General features: G+C 46.3%; 1 protein-coding gene across 1 annotated transcript in view; it reads left to right on the top strand.

Annotated features, from left to right (window-relative positions):
* Positions 1-15371, top strand: part of LMCD1 (LIM and cysteine rich domains 1) — a 379546-nt gene that overhangs the window by 319509 nt on the left and 44666 nt on the right. The window contains exon 4 of the mRNA XM_069643488.1: positions 5290-5622. Within this exon, the coding sequence (XP_069499589.1) occupies positions 5290-5622 (333 nt within the window). The remainder of the gene's footprint in view (positions 1-5289; positions 5623-15371) is intronic.

Here is a 15371-nt window from a genome sequence, read left to right as displayed (position 1 = left end):
GTAGTATGGTTGAGCTATATTCCGGGCTAAGAAAGAACCTCTGCCCAGTGCTGCCATTAGCTGTAACTTGCTTGGATCTCACTGGATGAAAGCTTATTCACTCTTTACTTTTGAGGAGTTCACTCAGCTTTAATGCTTATATGCAATATGTAATATGTAAACAGACAGGACCTATATATCCATGATGGCACATGACATTGTCTCAATTTCGATGAGGGGATGTTGCGCTTGAACTATTTACCTTGTTAAGTAAGGACTTCAGCCCATATACAACATCGGCTACATCTTGCATGCATCTAACTGGATGAAAAGATCATTGCACTACTCTCCATTGAGCGCTAGATGGCAAACCAAAAGTTCCTTATTTAGAGTGCTTGGGAATTAAAATCAGCCAAGCTTCCACTGTTTGAATGAACGTTTGGGATTTCTGGCTTTCCACTGGAAATTCATGGCGGTTGGCAAGAAGTTCAGTGGTGGGCGATTCACAGGTGGACAATTGTCCAAGTGATTTGGCTATTGGTGAAAGGTCCCCAAGCGGTCATTCAGCTAACTCTTCAAAGGTCTGATCAGATCAGGCCAGTTTCCCCTGCTTCCTTATCACTGCAGTCTGTTATGCATGTTATGTTTTGTCTTTTGTGCGCTTTGAGTCTTATGGGCGAGTAGTGCTTTATAAAAACTACAAATAAATAAAATAATCTGACAATGCGTACCCGGTGGAAAGCAAGATGTACCAAACTTCATATATGGTCAGTGGAAACACAGTAGATTTTAATTCTACCACCCTCTAGATGAGGTCCTTTGTTAATGATACTGGGTGTCCTTTTTTATAGACCTCAGTATGAAAGACACATGAGCCCCAATAATTTATTTTAGTTTGGGAAATCTCTCAATGGCTTGTAATAAAATGTCATAATTACTGATCTCTTGTTTTTATTGACATGTATAACAAGAAAACCCCCCAGAAATCTTCCGGAAGTCCTCTGTTCGATGGCTTTATCCTTAATTGTTATACATGTATGCAAGATATTTGCAGTGGGGGGGGTTCAGTGCCGGTGCTATCACTAGGCAAGGTTGGGCGCTTGCCTATATGTTGGAAATGTTAGAGCTGCAAAATGCTTTTTTAACACCCCCACACTACTGCCTTGCCTGGTGATAGCACCGGTCCTGTTTTTAGTTACTGGGCCTCATTACACGGATTGCGGAGAACCATGGCGCTATTAGCGCCATGGTTCATGCCGGTAAAATACCAGCACCGCCTTGGAGGAAAGGGGAATTACCGCCCCATTCCAAGGTTGGCGGGGCGGTAATTCCCCCTTCCACCATTGCCCTTCCCCATTCCCATTTTTGCCCCATAGGGCATAATGGGAATGGGGAAGGCGCTAATTACGGTACCGCAAATTGCGGTACCGTAATTAGCTCCCTGGGTCCCTTTGCGGGTTGGTTTTTAATGCCTGCAAAAAGCAGGCGTTAAATCCCCCAACCCACAAAGGGACCTCGTAGTAAGGCGGTAAGGATTTACCGGTACCAGTATTTTACCGGTACCGGTAAATCCTTACCGCCATCCGTGTAATGAGGCCCACTGTCTGCAGTAAGCAGAGGGGTTGCTAAGGGGTGGCTAAGGGGGCTATAGCCCCTGGTCTTTTGGTTGTAGTCCCTGATAGAATCTCAGGAGCTACAACCAAAAGGCTAGCTAGCCCCCAGTCCTGACAGTTCCGACATGATCGTAGCCCCGGGTCTTTTCCAGACCTAGCAACACCCCTGGCAGTAAGGCTGGCTGCAGCAGCAGACAAGGTGGCGCAGTGAAGGTTGGGACCTGGGGCCAGGTCAGGGTCACGATGGGTGAATGGGCGTGGTGGCAGCGCTGGCACCTGTGCAATGTGCATTAGCATGCCACCAAGCACCACAAGTGCCCCCTTGACTGATCCGATCGTCAACTCAATGGTATGAATGCTGCAGTGCTGTATGACGAGCAGGTGAGGAGGACCCCTGGACCGAGGTGCTGTGCCGACTACACTGCCAACCAAGTAAGTAGATGTACCAGTGCGCAAACCCACGTTAAACGTGCTTACTTACTTGCAGAACACACTGCATTGAAGGGATATGTGGCGGCTCAAGAATGGGTTCCGCATCAAGCCCCAAGCAGACCATTCAAATCAACAAAGCCAGAGTCAGTGCCTGCGAGATATCTCAGCAAGATTGGGTGTGGGGGACTGGGGTGTGGTTGCTGAAGATGGCAGTGTGTCGGTGACGAGCAGCGCCGCCGCCAGCAACTGCATCTCTCTGGCACTGAAATCCCTTCACTGGCTCCCTGTGGCTGCAAGGATCAAGTTGAAGACCCTCTGCATTGTCCACAAGGCTTTTTGGAGCCTTGAACCTACCTATCTGCAACGTTGCCTACCTAAATACTGTCCCTCCCGAGTCCTCCACTCATCTACCTCCAACCTTCTGCGAATGAGCCGGTTCTCCAAGCAGAGATTTGGATGGAGATATTTATCCTCAGCAGGGGCCTCCCTCTGGAATAACCCCCCTGCCACCCTCCGTCTTGAGCCTGATCTCCTTAAGTTCCGGAAACTCCTTAAGACCTTCCTTTTCTCCTCTTCCTTCTCTCTCCCTCTCTCCCTCCTTTTCTCTACAGCTTACTGACTGGCCGCCTGGTGTACCTTAAAGTCTCACAGGTCCCTGGCACCCGACCCTCTGGAACTGTCTGTGCACTTTCACGATCCAAATGCACCGTGTTTGAAGATTGTCTGTCTGTTCTCCCCTGTCTACCCCCCTTAATTACACTTGGTAAAACTGCAGAATCGTCGGCAGGCCTATTTGCTGTGTCTCAACTGTTAATTGTGTTATTTGCACTTACTCTGTCTGGGAAGACTATTATCGTCTCAGAATTTCAAGGGCTCTGCACGACTGTTGCTTTGTCCCCATGTCCCCACCCTCCTTGAGCGCTTTGAAGCACTTGCCTTGTGTATAGGCGCTTTATAAATAAACATTTCCATACCATACCATGACTTTGAGCGTGCTTTAGTCAAGCCTTACCATACAACTTTGTACTTGTAGTGGCTGCAAATGTTTTTTCAAAGCAGTCTTCTGAGAGTTATTCACTTAATTTGAGCTGTACGTGCTACTAATATAATAAGAATGTCTTACCTGGCCTGCCCACAGCCACTCAATTTATAAGCACTATGGTGTCCTTCACTGAAGTCCTGTTAAAACAAGCCTTGGCAAAGCCAACAGTTTTGACTTGTATATAGGTACTAGGCATTTGCTAGGCACTGCAGTTATATGCCCAGGTAGCCGCACCATTTGCACCTGCTACCATCAATGGGCAGTTTATACCACTACAGCAGTGCCTGGCAAATGCCTTTCCCATGTCTACAAAAAGGCCCAAACAATTGGCATTGCCAATGCTTGTTTCTTTTGTTTTCGTGGTCTGGTGCCAAATCTGTAGGGCACCTGGAGCTGCTGTTTTGAGCTGCCCCACATTCGTTTGTTGATTTCTTTTTATGCATGCTGGCCTAGAAGTCACCCCCTCCTGCAGGGCAATACACATCTCGTGAACACAAGGCTGTGGGGGGGGTGGGGGTTGGTGGGAGGACGGTTGATTGAGAACGGTTAGAATCTGGAGTGGGGGCGGCAATCTGACAGTTTGCCTAGGGTGGCAAAATTCCTTGCACCGGCCCCGGGGGGGTTGAATATAAATCATAATTCATGTTATTATTTGTCTTCATATGCAGACTCATTAGGATAACAGAGATTGTAGTCACTCTGAACATCAGTCAGACCCCTCCACCTGCTGGGATTAAGCGTATGGCCCCAGTAGAAAAGGCTAAAATTAGCAACAAGAGTGTTTGGCAAATTTATCCAGCACCGACACACCATAACTAACACTAGAAAGTGCAATAAAACCTTGCATCATAATTGATCAAACTAAATGAAAGGTAAAGGATAAAAAGTATATGTTATGTTATATTATATGGAATATGTATAGCATCTAATGCCATTGATATGGCCTCAAAGTGCTGTGGGTGACCACCCTTGGAGGACCGAAGTCCAAGGTATGAGAAATGAAAGGCGGATTTTCGAATGTGTGTATGTGGATTTTAGCCTTGCACGAAGGTAGGTAGGGGGTGCCAAATCCCTGCTAGTGACCCATGGAGATCTGGCTAGTGGATGGGTGCTGTGATAGGCTGTTAGGAGACACAGTGACTCAAAGAGACTGATTCATTTCCCAACTGGACAAAACATGTTTTGTGGGACTCAGCTGCATTCTAATGGCAGAGGGGATGTGTGTTATGAGATTGAGTAGTGAATTGTTGCAAATGTATGCGGGTGGGTGGCCACACCCTGGGGGGATACGGTTATGTTTCTTTGCAATGGAGTGCTATACGTACCAGAGAGTCAAGGCTGATATCTAGTTCTGATGAGGGTATGCCGATCATATCATACGGATTTACTGTGATCCTTTCTGTGCGCACTAGGTGCTGTCTTGTCTCCTCAAGAGACTCATCGGTGCCCCCCACCTATCTATCAGGGGGTGATATTTCACCCAGGAGATGGACTAGGTTAGTTAAGCTGCAGAAGGGAAGAGCCACGTCTTGTGTGCCTTCTGGAAAGCTAGGTGGTCATCTATGAATCAGATGCTAAATGGAATCAAGTTCTAGATGGTGGGAGCTTGGATGGAGAAAGAAGATACCCTTATTGTGGTCGATTTAGAGATTGGGATGACAAGGAGGAGAGCTGTGGCTGATCTCATGTTTCTGGTGGGCCTCTAAGAAGGAAATGGAAGAAGTACCTCCAGTTAAAGGGGGATTGTTTGAATGAGGGTTACCTGAGGTTGTGGGACAACTGAATACTTGCAAATATAAAATATAAAATCACACTACGTCATTAACCTGAACAACAAAATATGCAAGCATTACCAACAGCACTGTTAAAATCCATGTGGAGCTTCTTGTTTTGGAATTGTACTTTAATAAATCACACAACATTAAGCATATGATGTCTTCTTTGTGGGAATTTGTTAAAATACAGCGTAATGTGATATGAGGATTAAGAACAAATTATGGAGAACTCTCCATTGTGTTGAGCCAGTGCTGTATCATATGTGGGAATCTGATTGAATTGTAGGATGCCAATGTTTTGGAGATTAAAAAGAATTACTGTAATGTTAAAAGATAATGCGAGTGTTAATATACACAATCCCTGAGGAAGCACATGAACAGGGACAAACAGTTACTGTCTCATATGGCAAATACATTGATCTCTGTGTCTTTTTACCCCTACTTTCAGGCAACCCGTTACATGGAACTTTTACCCCAAGACATGCAGCCAGTTGCTGGCACAAAAGGGGCCTACTACCGCCGCAGGCAACTTGCAAGACAGCTCCCCATTTATGATCAGGACCCGGCCTACTGCCACAGTCTGTCAGAGAGTGAAGTCAAGTGCATGGAAGAGTTTGTCAAAGCATATAAAAGTGATGCCCTGGGGGTCGGAGAAGTCGCCCTTCCTGGTCAGGCCAGTGAACCCAAGGAAGAAGGACAGGAGCAGGTGAACGACCCCACCACCAGCGAAAAAACAACAGCCTCCACCAATGGCACTGACGCACAGCAGAAGACTGATTATGTAAGCATTAAACAGGGATTACTGTCTGGTGGTCGTATCTATAATGGTATTCTGGTGGGGTGAATGGAGGGGTAATAAACCTCAAATGTATGCCATGGGGCAGCTTGGTGCTGGTGGAGTTAAGTATAATGTGCGGCTGATTTGAACACAGGTGAGTCTCGTTGTCCTAAGGAGCAAGAGCTCAATCTGCCTCCTGTTGAACACGTGACTGCTCTCATTTTGTAATTGAACAAATAGTTCATTGAGGCCACAGAAGAACATCATTTCCCTCCCTTGTTTAATTTTCTGGAAGCCAACATCAATCAGAGTGTGTCTGGTTGAAGCTGACGATGGCCTGGTGGGTCATTATGAAACCTGAGGGTTAGAAGAGTTGGACTTGAGCCAACAATAGTTTGCAAAACAAGCACATAGATTTGAACATCACTCTATTTTTAATCAGAAGCTGGTGCAACAAGGCCAGCCCAGGCTAGGTGTTCTCAAGGTTTTGGATGTTCATTAGGAGCCGGACAGCCACCTGCTATGCTCACTGCAGATGCGTCATCAGTTTAGCGGAGCACCAATGACACAAGCTGTTCCCAAAGCTCTGGCGAGTGGACAAAGACATTCATGGCCGTACCTCGATGAAGCAAGTCAAGCAAGAGAATAATGCATAGGCTAATACTTGTTCTGCACCATGATGAACCTCAAGTAGTTCCTCATAGTAGGAGAAGGGCGAAGGCATGGTATACCCTTGTGGTCATAAAATATTGACAACCGTCTTCAAGTTAGTTCCCTGATCCTTATGAAGGGCCTGTCTTTGAAAGGACCAAAACCTCAGTTTAGTGCCATGACCTTGGGCTCTGCTAACCTCCCTACATCCATAATGACTTTTTGGTGTTCTGTAAAACTGGATATCTGATATGTCTTACACTTGGTGTGCACATTCGGAATTGTTGGTTTGTGCATTCATATTAAAGAAGGATTAATTTAACGTGCACCCCTGAAGTACCTCCCTTTAATCTAATTATATGTTTCATTACATTGCTTGTCATTGACATTTGTAATATTTGGCAACACCTGATGCCCCATGTGCCACACCACAGGACCCGTTGTCTCCCCGAGAAGCATACAACACATTTTACTCGTTTTCACCATCAAAATCACCAATGTCACTAAACCCTGAAGAAAGTGAATGTCTCAACTCTCTTAACCAGTGCCAACACTACATTTAAACATAACTGACGGTCTGCAAGGTTATAGGTATGCAAACCTGTCAGATTATCCAATCACTTCATGAGAATAGATTTGGCAATTTAGAGGTTTTGTGACACAAGAAGACTCTCCATTTTGTTGGGGCTCAATCCTTCTGTGGGTAAAAGTGCAGAAATCCAGATGGCAAGTTATTTGTAATATTTGTTTTTACCTGTGTAAACAGTGGTGCACATTGCATTCAAACAGCTATATGTAGGCCATTATACAACAGCAGTTCATAAAATAAAAAGTAGATGTTCCCCTCTATTTAGGATGGATAATTATATTTTGTACAACACAAATGAAACATGGCTAGTAAGTGTGTGACATCAGAAACAATGAAACACTAAAATAAAGATTTGTGTTGACACGTTCTAGATTACTACAGTTGTGGAGATCCTCCAATAAATTCAACAATATTGGTTAATTCCTGCCAATCAAAGTACAAATATATTTCTCAGTATGATGATGCATTGAAAATGCTACCTGATAATGTCCAATGAAGTGGTTACAAGGCTTGGGTAGGAAATATCAGCACCCTACAATGTCACAGTACCTTCTCTATTCATTAGACATAATTGCACATTATATTTTTCATACCTTAACAGGTTTGCTCCAGCGGTTCAAGTCGGTAGGCAATGGTCATGGAAGTGGTGATCTTCGGTGCATCGATGTGCGATCAATGATGCAGCAGAACAGGGCGTTTCGGCTGGTCTGGCCCTGCAGTTGCTGTGAGGCCCACACAAGAGGACTTGAGGAATGATTCTGTTCAGGGTCTGCTCTCCCAGCTCAGGAGATTAAGGTGCAGAGTGGTAGGTCCTGGTCCACAGCAGAGGCCACTTCCGATATGCCCCGGGAGTAGGTAGGGAACAGATCTTTCTTCTGTCTTGGATGATTCCTTCTTCACCTCAGGCTGAGGACTTTCAAAAGGTCCAGTGAGATATTCAGAACGTATCTGCGGCCATAAAGGATCTGACACAAACTGAGCAAATCTGCATTCGGGTTGGGAGACCCCCTCTTTTAAATGTGAAAGTCCTCAAGTGATTGGCCTAAAGCTAGCCTGCTTTAGTGGTCAAATCCCTGCTCTTGAAAGGCGTGGACTTTACCCTTCCAATGTCACACCGAAGAGGAAGTGGAGGGCACAGGAAACAGAGAGTGGGATAGTGGGAAGCAAGATGGTGGAAGTCTACATCCATTGACAAGAGCCCTCCTTCCTATCACTATCTCTCCCTTCTCACTGAGAATGAAGGCCCTTAGAGATGCAGCATCCTGGTGTTAGACTACTCCTTTTAAATGGGTGTGATATGCCTCCTCTGGCTTTATCAGGCCAAGGGCATTACCTGCCCTCACAAAGACATCCTGTTCTGCCATTTGGTAGGCTACACCCTGCTGACCAGAATACACATAACCTTCCACAGTGACGCTGACTCGCAGGGGCTGACACATGCACAATATCCAATGGAATGCAGCAGCCGTTATCATAAGTATTATCAAGCATAGCTTTATTTAAGAGATTATCCAGCACCATCATGGACTGTGTATGATCAACGTCATTGTGGTACAGGGGTGAATATTTTATATTCCGTCCCTGTGCGGCAGAGACTTTTCTGTCAAGTTCATTGTTACATGGGCATCTGGAACATCTGGACCTACTTGATGCAATGGGTAGAGTAGGTGCTGCAACACAAGATAATGATGCAGCAGGCCACTGATACATACTATGCTATTGACATGGAGCTGTTAAAAGGGCAATCTGATCTGTAGATTACCCTTTCTGAGATGGAACTACCAGCATCATATTATTATTTAATAACAATCAAAAAAGCCAGGGCTTAGCACCCTTGCCATATGGTGTTACTCACATGCCTCCCATGCAAAAAAGCTTGAGACTCACCTTTCTAAGGGTCTGGTACATCATCCGGGTGAAAGTACAGACTGAGGCCATCTGTCTTTGAGTGCTGCACCCCTACTTTGTGTCTGTGCCTATAGGCATGTAGCCCAATGCAGTAACTTGGGGTTATCTCTACATGGCCATAAGCCACCTTAGAGATATGTGGTCTGTTTTGACAGTGAAGTGAGACCCAAGAATGAAGGGTTTCAGCTGTGTACCACTCAAACTACCACAAATGCCTCCTTCTCGATGGTGGCCAGTTGCGCACTCGCTTGGTCAAGCGCCTACTCAGGTACGCACAAGGTTGTTCTACTGCCTCAGTCAGTTGTGCTAATACCGCACTGTTGCCAAATTCACAAGCGTCTGTTTGGATGATAAACTTTGCCAAACTCCAGGATATTCAGAATGGGGGCCTGGCACAGGCCATCCTTCAACTTATGGAATGATGACTGACACGCAGGGGTCCAAGTAACCTTCTTTGGCAGTATCTTTGACATGACATTGTTTAAGGGACTTGCAAGGGTCACAACACCTGTAATAAAAGGTTGGTAATAACCTGTGAGGCGTAGGATGGCCCTCATTTGTGTCTGGGTGGTGGGGACATTCCAATTCTTCACCGGGAGGACTTTGGCTTGGAGAGGCTGCTTCTTACCGCCACCTACTTGGTGACCTAAGTGAATCACAGTAACCTGCTCTATCTGGCATTGGATGCCTTGATAGTCAAGCCAACCTTCGCATGGCTTGAAGCAACTTTACCAGATAGGATAGACGGTCTTCCCAGGTGTTTCTGAATGCCGCCACATCTTCTAATTAGGTGATGCTAAAGTCGTCCAGCTCCCTTAGGACCTGGTTTATCATCCTCTGGAAGGGGGCACAGGCCTTCTTTAATCTGAAGGGCATAACTGTAAACTGATAATGCTGACCTGGGGTGGTGAATGGGGACTTCTCTTGTGCGTGATCAGTCAGACCAGCCTGCCAGTACCCTGCCATGAGGTCAAAGGTGCTCATGAATTGGCAGCATCTAACCCCACTCAGGGGGACTCGAGGATAGGATGGTTCCGTTCAGGGTATGCTGTCACAGCTCAGAAGATTCCAGTGCAGAGTGGTAGGTCTTGATCCACAGCAGTGGGAAGGGAACATATCTTCCTCCTTTCTTGGATGATTCCTTCTTCACCTTAAGCTGAGAGCTTTGAAAAGTTCAACTTTCCCAAAGGAAGTCCAGTGAGATCTTGAACACACATCTGTGGCCTTAAAAGATCTGAGGGAACTGAGCAAATCTGCATAAGGGATGGGGTATCCCTTCTTTTAAAGCAAAAGTCCCCAGGTGATTGGCGAACAGTTAATCTCTTTTAGTGGTCCAATCCATGCTGTTGAAAGGTGTGGATTTTGCCCGTCTGATGTCACCCCCAAAGTGCTTTGCTCCAGATGAAGTGGAGGGGACAGGAAAGAGAGAGCCCTATTGCCTATCCTAATTTCAACCCCTTCCATTCCCACTGAGAACAAAGGCCTTTAGATATGCAGCACCCTGGTGTGAGGCTACTCCTTTTGAATGGGTGTTATCCTTTGATACCCCAGCCCAGGCAAGCTGCCTGTTGTGTGGCTGTCTTAGACAGAGGGTGTTATCTCCCCTCACAAAGAGATCAAAGAGAAGGTCAGGCCCTCCAGGTCCCTGTCCTACCATTTTGGCCGGCTACACGCTGCTGACCAGAATTCACATCACCTTGCACAGCAGCTCTGACTCACAGGAGCTGACACATGTGTGATATCAGTTGGATGTGGCGGCCGTGATCATAATTAGTACCATGCACCGTGCTTGCTGAAACTCAGGCATAGCTTTATTTTAGAGATCATCCTGCCAACATTATGGGCTACAGATGATCGTCATTTGGATACAGTACTGCGACTCAGGATACTGATGCAGCAAGCCACAGATACATACTATTATCGTGGAGGTGGGGAAAGGGGACTCTGAAGAGCAGATTACCCTATCTGAGATGAAACTAGCCGCATCATTTTATTATTCAATAAAAATGAAAAAAGGTTAGGAATTTGTACATTTTCCAGATGGTAATTCCTCACATATGTAAGTGGGTTATACATAAATGATCTTCATTGGTGGATGCTGTGAATGTTCCCAGGTATGTATTTATTTATTTTTGCATTTATTGTATTGTATTGTGTTGTAGTAGTCATTTATGTAGTACATTTTCCCATTTATATGGCCTCAAAGTGCGTTGTGGTAGGAACTCCCTCGGGGACCGATGTCCAGGTATGGGAACATTTTAGGAGGATGCATTAAATGTGTGTGTGTGCATTTGGCCTAGATCAGGACTTGGGATGGCTGGCTAGACTCCAGTAAGCAACCCAAGAGGTCAGGCATGTGGACGGGAATTGAGGCAGAGCACAACAGAGGGCTAATGCAGGACACATGATATGTACCTAGCTATACCAAAACTTGTCATAGGTTGCCACCATATTCTGATTGACAGAGGTGTTGAAGCCTGAAGTTTCAGTGCCAAGTGGTTATGTGACCAGCTAGAAAGAATTTCAGTCGTAGCTGCATTATAAAGTGCATGGATGGATAGCCATGCCTGTAGCAGATGTCCATGAAAGTGGTGCATTTATGCACAACATAAGCTCAGGTGGAGCTTATCTTTGATTTCACTCTCTTATCCGATCTTTTGTGGGGTAGAAAAGTCAGCTACTTTCTGAGACTATTCTAGGCAGTATGGCCTTCAAGGTTGCCAGTCTTTTTCCCTACTTTAGCAGTGCTTCAGCCTCTTTTCCTTGCAGTTGGTAAGCAGATGCAAGTGGATATAGGTCACCTGGCAAAATACCCACCACCTTATTAGTCCTGCCTATTCCTTTCTGCTCTCAACTCTTAGATCAAGGGTGTCTGAAGAGAAGGGCAGACAAAGAAATGGGCAATTCCAGTTTGGACCTGTTCAGAAGGTGAGGACCCAGGGACTGAACCCATGCACAGACAACAAATAAGCACACGCAGCATGTGTTTTCTCCCTCTGTCCCCACAAGCTATCCCCACCATCATCAAGCAATGTCAACAACATCACCCCTCCTACAAGGCATTGACTCCACAATGCATCAAACTCACCCACATCAGCTCCAAGACCATCATCACCCCCTCACCATACACAACACAGAAATTGATCCTCGCCAACGTCAACTCAGCTATCACCCATGTAACAGACAGATATCACCAACCACATCACCACACATGACCTTGACGCCATCTTCATTACTCTGTCCTGGCTGACACCCACCTCCGCCAACATCCTTGACGTCCTTGTCCCCATCGGCTACAGCATCGAACACAGAGACCGTCCGTCAAGGCAGTTTGGATGCCTTGCAGGCCTTCCACAAGACCTAGTAGCCCTGCACCAAACTTGACGCTGACAACAATGGCTCCTTAGAAGTTGTCTCCTGCCACTTCCTGCTCTGCCCGATAGACACAGTCACCTTCCATTTCATTTACTGACCACCAAAACCCAACACTGCCTTGATCAGAGACTTCACCGGCCTGGTCACCAGTATGTCCTGCACGCACGCCAACAACATCTTCCTAGGTGACTTTAACATCCAGGCAACAAGGCTACCAAACTGATGAAAGAAGATCGCCTCAGTCTACATGACATCTTCAGCCGCACACAGCACAAGAAAGACCCAACACACGAGAAAGGTAACATTCACGACCTAATCATCAACGCATCTTCCCTCCACTACAGCTCTCTTGTCCAGCTTGACTGGTCTGATCACAGAGCCGTGCCTTTTAACATCCTGCACACCACACCAGTGAAGCACTCCCACCAGAAACCCATCAAACAAACCTCCAGGTCCTTCAGGAACTTCCCAGTGGAAGCCCTCACAGATGATCTTGCCAACCTCTGCCTTAAATGGACAAAACACCCCAACCGAACTGCGACTATCTAATGGAAGCACTCAATACCGCCTTTTCAGCCTCCATCAAATGACACACAACTCTGAAACAATTTTCCTAAAAACTGAAATCATCAGCACCCTGGTACACACAAGAAGTCAACCTGAGCAAAAGAGTAATCAGGAAACAAGAGAAAACCTGCCGCTGCTGCAGGACCGCATCTGACCTGGCGCTGCTCAAGGTACTCTGAGCAACCTGTCATCAACTCATCAACACAGCCAAGGCCTTCTACAATCAGAACACCATAGTAGAAGCTGGCAACAAAAGCAGAGCCCTCTTCAAAGCAGTCAAGCACTGCGTCAACCTGCTTCCTGCCCATGTCATACCATACTCCATCAAGAATTTCATTGCTAACAACATCTTCTTCATCAGCAAAATCAGCAAGATACACCAGCACATAGACACCAGCTCTGCATCCACAGACCCACCTCATGTTCCTCTTCGTGATATCTCTACACCCTGGACAACATTCAAGACACTCTTGACAGAGTACCTGGTAGAAACCTTGGCGCCCTCAAAGCCACATCATATACAGACAACATCCTCCCAGCATCCATCCTCAAGACACCCCCACAGAAGTTCTCCTATCCTACATGGAGATCATCAGCAGATTCCAGACGCAAGGCAACTTCCCATCAACCCGGAAAACAGGACAAATCCTCCTTCTGCTAAAGAAACCAACTCTGGATCCTGACAATCTAGGTAACTATCACCCCATCACCCAATTTCCCTTCCTTGGTAAGATCAATGAGGAAGCAATAGCTGCACAACTGCAGCAACACATTGACACCAAGAATCTCCTCCAAACCTACCAATACGGGTTCAAACCCAGATGCAGCACAGAGAGAGCAACCATACAGGTGGTTGATGACACCCTCAACATCCTTGATGATGGCCACTTCTGCCTCCTGGTTCTACTCAACCTCTCAGCCACTTTTGACACAGTAGACCACCAGGCACTTACAGATACCCTAAATTGGCGTCTGGGGATCAGAAACCTTGTCAAAGGTTGGTTCAAGTCCCGCCTCGCTGACTGTCAGCAGTTTGTTCCGATGGACTCCTCTAGATCACCAATGCTATCTGTCACTGGTGGAGTCCTGCAGGGTTCCATCCTCTCCCTGGTGATCTTCAATCTATACATGGAGCCATTGTGAGCCCTCCTAGCCACGCACAACATCCACCAAAACACCAATATAACACAGCTACACCTCAAGATCGACTCCATCAAGGACATCCATAGGCTCAAAACTTGCCTCTCGCTGATCCAGTCTTCAATGTCCAGTGAATACTTTAATCTCAAACCCTCCAAGACTGAATTCCTACTCCTCACTAACAAAACCAAACACCCAGACATACAGACCTAGCTATCAACCATGAACTCTGAGGGCTTCACACCTGAGCTCACCTCCTGCACCAGGTCCCTTGGGTTCCACATCAACAAACACCTCACCTTGAAAACATATCTAGCTATGAAAACTGAGACAGCTTGGTATCAGCTCTCCCTCCTGTGGAAGGTCAAGCCCTGTCTCACTCAGACAGCAATAGATCCACTGTTGAAGCACTGGTCCTGGTGGGAGCAATGCACTCCTCGAAGGCCTCCCTTCGTCCTCCCTTGTACCCCTGAGAAGTGTCCTAAACACGGCTGCATGCCTCATTAAGAGTCTTCGCAGATAGGAGTACATCACCCCAGTCCTCATTGACCTTCACTGGCTCCCACTGCATGCACAAATCACTGTCAAGTCTTGCTGCATCACCTATAGGGCAGTCACCCTCAGGTCACCTAGTGACCTTGCAGAGAAACTCAGCATCTCCGTCAGACTGTGCACCACCAAAAGCCAGGACACGTGCAGACTTGAAATGCACCACTGCAAAAATGAAAGAACCAGAAAACAAGCCTTCTCTGCCTACGCCCCAAGACTATGGAACCTCTTCCGCATCAGCATCAGACTTAGCCCCACCCTTCAACAATTCAGAAAACAACTCAAGACCCACCTCTTTAAGGAATCTCTCCACCTTAACACCTATCCCATCACATCACCCCTCGTGCCACCTGACTTGGTAGACGCCACATTTCCCTCTCCTCTCTGCCACCCGTCCATCTCATCCCTGCCACCCGGTACAGCTGTACCCCTCCTCTGTGCCGCTCTGTATCCCACCCCCACTGTATATCTGTTCTGTTGTATACCTCTGTAAAGCACTAAGTTATGGAGCTGTTGTTGTATACTTCTGTAAAGCACTTCATTGCTTCTCGAAGCTAGGTCTGCACTGGCTGTCCTAGAACATTTTCTAAGTGGGACAGACTGGCTACCATAGAAACTAGGATAATGGGATTCGATAAAGCACAATAGACAGGTTACTTTGATAGTCTTACTGCATGTCTTCCAAGTTATACAAATGCTAACCAAAGGAGTCTACTAAGTACAACATCAAGGATACCTGCATATAACCACTGTGTGTTACAATGGCTAACCTAAGAGGTTATAAGTGCAGTGGAGGGTTACCAACCGATATATTTGAGCATCATGGGCAGGCTAACCATTATAAGGTGTAAATGCTCTAAGTGTAACAGATGTGTTAACCTGCATGTGCTTTCTTCTAGTTGCAATGCCAAGAAACCTGAATATCTAGGCTCAAACCCATGGCTGTCATTACAAGTATTGTAAACATATAAGC

The sequence above is a fragment of the Ambystoma mexicanum genome, chromosome 2p (assembly GCF_040938575.1).
Source record: "Ambystoma mexicanum isolate Mex_15411 chromosome 2p, UKY_AmexF1_1, whole genome shotgun sequence".
In the NCBI taxonomy this organism is placed as follows: Eukaryota; Metazoa; Chordata; class Amphibia; order Caudata; family Ambystomatidae; genus Ambystoma; species Ambystoma mexicanum.
This window is presented reverse-complemented; position numbering and strand designations above follow the sequence as displayed.